Raw genomic sequence first — 9,646 nt, 5'->3', positions numbered from 1 at the left:
TTATAACATCATATTATATTCGTTTTGAAGAGTTTTCTTCATATTCCAATTATTACTTTTAAGTGTCCGTTTATTTTTTATAAATTACTTCTTTTAAATGGTAACAATTCGTTGATTGTCATTTTTATTTCTCTCTTTTCTCTTGTCTGATTAGAAAATCTTTTATTGATAAGAATTAGGTGACATACTTGAAGTATTTGTTAAGAGGAGTTGATTTTAATTTGTGATACATTTGTACTTTGCTACCGGGAAAAGCAATAGTTTAGTTGGAAAATCTAAAATTTTTGTCGTAATTTTTTTTTATTTTGTTATTGAAAAAAATTTTCTAGAATTCTTCTTGGAAAGTATGTGTTTAAGTTCCCATTATTGCTCATATGTTAGTAATTTAGGGGAATGAGAAAATTATGTCACTTTATAATTATAAATCGTAAAATCTATTAATTTTAATGTATAATAATAAGGGGCAAACTTATGATAGTTATGTTATTTGTTATTTTTTTATTAGATTAAAAATATCTACATTGCAGTTCTTTAATTAAGGAAATAAGTAATGATTATATCAATTATATTGGCTATTACTCGTGAATAATTCAACCTTTTGAAAAAATAGAAAAAAATATTCTAGATAATCCATTATATTGGCTATTACTCGTGAATAATTCAACCTTTTGAAAAATTTTAAATAATCCAACTTTTACCTTCATTTTGATGCGAATGGACCCTCAAAAAAACAAACCGCCGATTTCAAGTTTCTACCAGCCGTTACATTTAATAGGTCATTCTCCTCATTTATAAGTTTGCTTTTATTGAGTAACACCACATTCAATCCCTGAAGAGAGAAAAAAAACTTTTACATCTTTAATTTAGTGAAAATCTTTAATATTTTAGAAGTTGTGAACTCTAGTTCCTCTTCTTTTCGAAGTGTTTGTTCTTTCTAGAAATGTGAAATGTCAACATGATTTCGAAGCAAAGTTGCAAAGAGCGAAAAAAGGTTCTCGTGCTAGTGACAACTTTTTTTTTATGTCAATATTGAAGAGTAAGAGGTAAATGGAGACTTTAATGAAAGTCAACGGGATTTCTTAATTAGAAAAATAAAAGGTACCATTTGAATAACTTAAATAAAAAAAGATTTATCAAAAAGGGATTTACCGGTTGTAATTGGTTCTTTGAAATAAAGGTCTGTTCGCAATAAAAGGTATGCAAAGTTTGAATTATTTAAATGTTTTTAAAAGATGGGATTATTAGCAAATAATGTGCAATAAGTTGAATTATTCAGGTCAATTTTTTCTTTTAAATAAATAAGATTGATATTATAACTTGTATTACATAGTAATAAAGATCGTGTAAAAGATTTTGTAAATCATTTCCCAAAATAGTTAGTGCTAATCAAGGAAAATTTGAACAAATGAATTTTAAATAATCAATGTTGCACTACGAGATTGCTATTGTATTTATTATGTTTCGATAATAAATAAAAAATTGCTAAACCTTAATAGCATACTCAATAGAATTTGCAATCTATTTTTTTGGTCCAAAAATAAATGGATTATTGCTTATTTATGGTTCAATTAAAGATTTCATAAAATATTACATCTTAATTTTATCACTTTTGTAATCGCTTTTTTTTCAAAAATAAAATTTTCTAGAGTTGCCAAATTTAAAACAAAATGACATACATGTCAATTTAATTAGCCTATTAAAAAATGACATTTGGCAAACCTCTTAGGAGCTATCATTCGTCATTTTACAGTTCTTTTAGTATAAGTTATGATTATGATTTTTTCAAAAATAAAATTTTCTTGAGTTGCAAATTTAAAACAAAATGACATACATGTTAATTGAATTAGCCTATTAAAAAATGACATTTAACAAAGCTCTTAGGAGCTGTCATTTGTCATTTTACAATTCTTTTAGTATAAGTTATAATAGTTGAAATATTTAACAAAGAGCTCTTAGAATATGTCATTTGTCATTTTTCAAAAAATATTAATAATATGTATAATATTGAAATTTTTTGAATTAGATGAAATAGTTTGAATTTTAAAGATATGCTTTGATAGTTATATAATATAGTTAATATTTTACAACCAAAATATTACTTGTAAAATAATTGTCACCAAATCATGCAACTCTAGTAAAGTTTTTAAAAATATTTTAATTGAATAATTTGCTATAATAAAGTCTTTTTAGAAAATTACTTTTAATACTTAAAATCATAATTACTGAAATAATTTTCTTTTGAATATCACACAATTACATTTTATCTTTTATCTTGAAAAAAATGCTTCATTGGGCAAACTCTACAGAACCACCACTTGAATTTTCCAGATGTTTTATAGTATTGTATAATGTTAACCATCTAGTATAAATTCTCAAAATTATATTGAACTTGTAGGAAAATAACCAAGCTCAATCATATTTGATCCTTTTTTTTTGTGAAAATAATATGTGAGCCTATATTTAAGAATATTGAGAGGTTCACACATATTTGGCTACTTCTTCGATTACCAATCAGTTTAGAATCAAACCTCATCAAGTTTGTGTACAGGAAACTAGGAAAAAAAGTTATTTGGATAAAAATAATAAATCAAATTAATCCAAACTGAGAAAAAAATATAATTTGGACTTTTCATAAATTGGTTTCGATTTGAATTAGGGATTTGTAAACCAAAATATTCTAGTTTGGATTAAGTTTGAGCCTACTGAAGACATAAAACTGAAATTTCAAACCAAATTAAAATAAGAGCTCACTTTCATTTTAATAGCGATAATAAAAAACATAAGCCGTCTTACAAATAAAGATGAGTCTTAAATTAACAATTCAAGTTTTTTTTTTCATCCCTACTTTTCATACTATATGACTTTTAATTTATTAATTTATTACTTTGGTTTTTGAATTCGATTTCCGGTTTAGATTTTTCTTATTGAGTAAATTTGGTTTAAATTGTAATTAAAAAATTTAAATTAAATTTATTTTGGTTTGGTTTGATTTTGATCGTGAATAAATTTGGTCCGTAATTAGATTGGAAAATCAAAATCTGAACTAAATTTGATTTGATTTGATTTTATATAAAAGCCAAATCGCAAACCGAATATTTACCCCTATAAAAAACTCTACTCTTGTATTAGGGATGGATCCAGGAAAAAGTGAAGTCATAATAAATAAAAAAATTACAAGTGGGATGTAAATTCTTGCCAATGACAAGGTTTGATCCCTAGCATTGTATGAATGGTGACTACCCAAACAAATCAATTATGTGTATTTTTTACTCTTAATTGTAGTTTTGTTGGATTTTTAATATTTTTTTAAGTGTTGTTATTTAGCTATCGGTCAAAATTACCCAATAGTTTCGCATATGTCTTGTATAAATTTTATTGTGTACAAGTCCAAAATAAATTTATCATGATATTCGTAAAATTTATTTTGGGGAAACTCATCAGTTGAATACTTTACTCATTTTGATCAACTATAACCAGGGAACCAAAAGATTTTCAAGTGAAGATAAATTCACAATAATCAAATATGTATAATGCAAACATAGAATACTGATCAATATTTATAACAGAAAAAAAAAAAAAAATTACAGAAAATAATATCATTCATATATGATGTTCTTATTTTACATAGGGTGAATGAATAAAATTGATATATAATATACTTTTTAAATTTGATTCAATATAACATTGTCTCATTTATGAAGTATTATATACTCCCTCCGATCTTTCTATATAGTCCCATATAGGTTGGGCACGGATGTTAAGGGTTGTGTGGGGTCCATGTAAAAGGTGGTAGTTGGGTATTTTTAAGTAAGTGGATTAATTGTTAATGATTCCCTCTTTTTGATTAATAAAGTATATGGAATGAAATTTGGAGGGAAAATTGGGTTTGACATTGTTTGAGCTTTAATAATTGAAATTAATACATTTCCGAATTTTTTTTTAATTAAACAACCATTAAACTAGTTAATTTAAATTACAAAAAATTACATCAAATAAATTACAAAAACCGTCAAATTCATAAAATAAGCTAAGTCTTCAATACTTCCTTGATTTCTTCAACGTTTTTTGAACGGCAATTGAAAACGAGCAACCCTCTCGCCACATGCGCATGCGGATATTAAATCTTTCGTTGACTTCAGATTTATAAAAAAACAAACACGGTATGCATTTAGTGTTCAAAATTAATAAAATAACTACAAAAAATCAAAATGTTTCATTTTGAAAGTAAGCCATCAATAAGAAAAATACAGCTGATCTTTAGGTACTGGAACAAAAAAAATCTGATAAAGGGATTGCAAAGATACTGGAACAAAAAATCTGATCTTTAGCCATCAAATGAGTTGACAATTACTAACACAATACAGGGAAACCAAAGAATGAAAATGTCAATGGCGCCAAAAATGAAAAAAATTGCGCCCATAAACAGAAAGAATGTAAGTATATAAGACAGCATTAACTGAAGAAGACAAACACTTCATTTATTTTCCACCAACTTCACAGTATATACAATGGGAAAAAAAAAAGATGTAGATAATTTCACTAAGACTCAAATAATGCATGACCTTTTAACGTCAGCAAACAGTAATGGGAAGCTACAACACGGGTTCATCAACGAAATTGCGAAGAAGTACGATTTGCATAGGAGGACAATCGGAAGGATATGGAGACAGATTCGTGATCAAAAAAAACACAATTTACCAATTAATGTCAACAATATGAAGTCATTGACCAACGGTAAAGCTCGAATCGCCTTTGATGAAAACAAATTCAAATCAATTGAAAAAGCGAAGAAGACAACCTTAAGATCACTTTCAAAGGCTATGGAAGTAAGCTACACCACAGTATGCAGATGGAAAAAAAAGAGGTACTTTCGCAAGCACACCAACGCAATCAAACCGTTACTTACAGACAAAAATAAACTCGACAGGTTAATTTTTTGTCTTAGTAGTTGCATTTTAGATGAGCAAACAAAGAATTTCACATTTAATGAAATGAAAAATGTAGTCCACATTGATGAAAAGTTGTTTTACATTACAAGGACACAACAAACATTTTATCTAACTCAAGATGAAATAGAGCCTCATAGAGAAATCCAATCAAAAAGATTTATCCCCAAGATCATGTTTATGTGTGCCGTTGCAAGACCGATCTTTTCTATTGAAGGTGAGATGATTTTTGATGGAAAGATAGGCATTTTTCCATTCACACATGAAGTGGCAGCACAAAGAAGTTCAAAAAACAGAAAGAGAGGAGAGCCAGAGACCAAACCAATACAATCAATCACTAAAGAACACACAAGAGACATGATTGTGCACAAGATACTACCAGCAATTAGACTTAAATGGCCATCAGATTTAAGCAAAACAATTTTCATTCAACAGGACAATGCTAAACCACACATTATAGATGATGATGAGGTGTTTAGAGAGGTGGCTACACTAGATGGATTTAACTTCCACTTAGTGCAACAACCTCCTAACTCACCGGATATGAATGTGCTAGACTTAAGGTTCTTTAGGTCAATACAATCTTTACAGCATCAAAAATCAGCATACAACTACTCACAATTAGTTAAGGCAGTAACCACATCATTTGACAATCTAACACCAAATGCACTGAAGAATGTATGGATCACATTGCAAGCATGTAAAATTGAAGTTATTAAGAAACTAGGTGGTATGGATTATGCAATTCCACACATGAGCAAAGCAAAACTAGAAAGGGAAGGGAGACTCCCACATTGTTTGGGGGTACAGCAGGAAACAATTTACCAGGCACTAAGGTATCTGGAAACAAAGGTGGATAAAACTACATTGGAGGGCATTTTATTTTACTTGGGGATCACAGAAGCAACATCACAAGCAACAACAGAAGCAATACCAGAAGCAACAACAGAAGCAACAATTGAAGCAACAATTGAAGCAATACCAGAAGCAATACCAGAAGCAACAACAGAATCAACAGCATATATTCCAGCAAGAACAGAAGCAACAACAGAAGCAACACCAGCATGAACAACAGAACCATGTAAATATGACACACATGAGTATACTTTTGGGTTTCCTTTTGTACTCACTTTTGGGTTACAGTGTAAGGCAAATGTTTAGGTCTAAACATGATGTAATATTGAAATAGGGGAGATGTTTAGCCGTAAACATTTAGAAGGAAAAACCATGTAACATTTTATTGATGGCTTCAAAAACAAATTGAAAACAAATTCATCTCAGAGATACAATTTGAACTCATCACAGATAACCCAAATCCCATACCAATTGCCTCCTACATCTGGCAAGAACATAGCCTCCTAAACGAGATGTTTGGTGGCTTATGAACTTAACACCCTAGATTGTTGGCAAAATGAATGGATTTAGAGATTTTGTAGCTATAACCAATTGTTTACCCTCAAAAAAAAAATCATAGGGCAACAAAAACAGAACACAAAAGACATGCATACCATCACCAGCACAAAAAAAAATCATCATTAGTCATAGAGGAAAGATATATCCATACGAGAAAATGGGCCTCGAACATCAAAATCAGAAACCAAATCAACATCATCCAACGATTCTTCATCTGAGGAAGGGAACAAGTTCTCAATGTATAGATCTTGAAGATCCAGTTGTAAATCAAACATTCCTTGTATTTCTTCATCTTCATAAGTTATACTTCTTCCCCAGTTAGGATCCGTTTCATCAGAAGTCGTAGGTATACGATTGTAGAAATCAAACCACGGGTTAGGAGATCCAATCGTAGGATCACTTTCTTGGGACGAAGACAAACAAGAAAGACAAGAAGTTGGAGAGGCCATGTTCGAAAAAACCCAGATAAGATGGGAAAAAACCCAGATTTACAAAACCCCTAAAAGCATTAGGGTTTCAAAGAAGACGAAGATGGTGGATAAAAAATGAAGATGAAGATAATAAACCGTAAACCAAGGGATTCAGATGAAGATGCAGATCAGTGAAGAACACGAACAGATGAAGATGAGAGAGAGGGAGAGAGAGGGAGGGATGGGAAGGGATTCAGAGTAGGTGAGGTTATAAAAGGGAGGGAGTGATTAATGTGAGTTTAGAGTGTTAATTATTTTAGGTTAGTAGGGTTAACGGGGGTAAAATCGTAATTACGTGTGTGAACTAAGGGTATTTAAGTAAAAAAGGATGGCCAAAAATAGAAATGGGACTAATTCAAGGTTTTGCCAAATAAGGAAATGGGACTAAATTAAAGGATCGGAGGGAGTATTATTTTAATTCGACTTACTCATTTTGTCTCAATTTTATTATTTTTGGATAATAATTTATCACTTTCTTTTAATCTCTTCATATATTTTAATTTTTTTAATTTCATCCATATAATTAAATAATTCAATCTATTTGTATATTATCAAAATTCCACATTGTCATTTAAACACAAATGTTATAGTACTCATTTAGATTTGACAAAGAAATAGTGGGTATTGGCCAAAAGAAAAAGAAATTATTGGTGATGTTAGGTTGGACTTTTTGCTTTTTCCCAACGAACTGGACGTGAGAGGAAAAGTAAGATTTATTTTCCATTCCATTAATAATTTAATATATTTAGGCTTTAGATATTTGGTTGATCTGTCTTCAATAAGATGTCAGCTGATACATATGAATCGCACCAAATTATATGATTTTATGCCTGAAATCACATAGAAGTAAAGTCCAAAAAGAATGGCTTATTGTGTACTTAATTTAATTTAAAAAGTATGAAACAAACAATATTAAATTTCTAGACATGAGACCATTTTATGATCAAAACATTTTCATTTTGTTGGATCAAATATTAACACTTATTATTAGAATCCTAATTCTGAACTAAAATTCTTCGATCCTACGATCAAAAAATAGGCGACCAATTTGTATCGTAAATAGAATCTTAATGCGGTAGAATCATGCGATCCTACTTAGCTCAACAATTTAGGTTAGAGGATCATAACACGACTAGTATAGAAACTCGTGCAATGTGCGGTTTTTTAGCATCGACATTTTTAAACATATGATATTACAAAAATAAAGTCAAAGATATATTATGTCATGGAAAATTATCCCGTAATTTTAAAAATTATCAATAATATATTATGCAGTATATTATATTCTCTAACTTACTCAATTTAATTATATAAAAAAAATGCAAAGTTAGAAAATAATATTTATAAATTTTAAGAATTAAAAAAATACATGGATCGAACACTTGACTTTTTAATTTTCATTTCAATGCTCTTCCAACTGAGCTAGCTAATTAATAATTATTTATGAAATTAATTAATTAATTTATATAGATTTTTATATCAATAGTTGTATATAATTAAAAATTTTAAAATAAATAATAAATTATATATTAAAAATTATAAAAAGTTGAGAAATGATTGCTATTTCAATATATCATATATCATCTTTTTGAATATAAGTTCAATCTCAGCCTACGCCATAAGTCTGTAACTTATTAAAAATATAAAATAATAATATATGAAAATGTATAATAAGACAAACTAAACAGAAATCCCTTAAACTAATAAAAATCAATTAAAAAAGCATAAATTCAAAATAGTAAAATGACTATTTTATAAAAGAATTTACTCATATTATTGTTAACATATAAAGTTTGTTATTTATTTGATGAATCAAAAAAAATAAAAAAAATTACATAGTAAGAAATAAATATTTATAATTTCTAAAAATTAAAAAATGCAATGAGCATGGAACGAACACACAACCTTTAGAACTTCAGTTTGACGCTCTCCCAACTGAGCTATCCTCACTAATTTATAATTATTGATACATTTAACTAATTATATCATATTAGTGTAGAAACTTGTGCAATACACATTTTTTTAGCATCGATATATATAAATATATGATATTAAAAAAATAAAGCTAGAGATATTATGCAGTAGTAGGCATGTAGTCACTTTCTTTTTGTGATATTTCTCCCACAAGAGTGTTTGGGATGATAATGAAACTCACAAAGAAATATAAGCTACTCAATAATCTCTTAGCACAAAGAGAATGTAATGTAAAGTCTAAGTGTTGTGAATGAATTAAGCACTTAAAATATGTAGAAAAAGTTAATTAACTACAATTTAATATACTTTTAGTGGGATATATCTAGGGATGTTTAATTTAAATGTCATTACTTTCAATTTCTAATAATATATATAGTGGATTTAGTGACATTAATTAGAATTCAGCAGCATAATTAAAAAATCATACTAAAGCTTATCCCGACATAGAATATAGTGATATCTCTCATAAATGCCACTATAGACTATAGTAACAATTACATATGTTACTAAAGGCCAAATAAAGTGTCACTAAATCACTTTACAGTGGAGCTTAAAATAAAAATCAACAATTATTACACTACAAATATAAATCAGTGACATTTTTTAATATCACTAAATTCTATGGCGCAAAAAGTTAATTTTATTGTAATAATTACTCCCTTTCTACACTTCATGCAAAAGAGAAGCAAGAGCAAAGGAAATGTTCTAAAGAAAAATCGTAGAAAAAGCTTAAGAGGGTGGAATTCCCTTTGCATGTGTCCCATTTATAATGGAACACATAATGCCTATGCCAACACATGAGAAAACTGATTAATGATCAGCTTCTAATAATTGTAGGGTGGT

General features: G+C 28.6%; 1 protein-coding gene across 1 annotated transcript; it reads left to right on the top strand.

Moving 5' to 3' along the window:
• The first annotated feature begins 4,508 nt into the window (after positions 1-4,508).
• On the top strand, positions 4,509-6,014 carry LOC130815531 (uncharacterized). The gene has a single exon (XM_057682021.1). The coding sequence runs from the start codon at positions 4,509-4,511 to the stop codon at positions 6,012-6,014; it is 1,506 nt and encodes a 501-aa protein (XP_057538004.1).
• The last annotated feature ends 3,632 nt before the right edge of the window (positions 6,015-9,646 follow it).

Source organism: Amaranthus tricolor, chromosome 6 (assembly GCF_026212465.1).
Source record: "Amaranthus tricolor cultivar Red isolate AtriRed21 chromosome 6, ASM2621246v1, whole genome shotgun sequence".
NCBI classification, from domain to species: Eukaryota; Viridiplantae; Streptophyta; class Magnoliopsida; order Caryophyllales; family Amaranthaceae; genus Amaranthus; species Amaranthus tricolor.
This window is presented reverse-complemented; position numbering and strand designations above follow the sequence as displayed.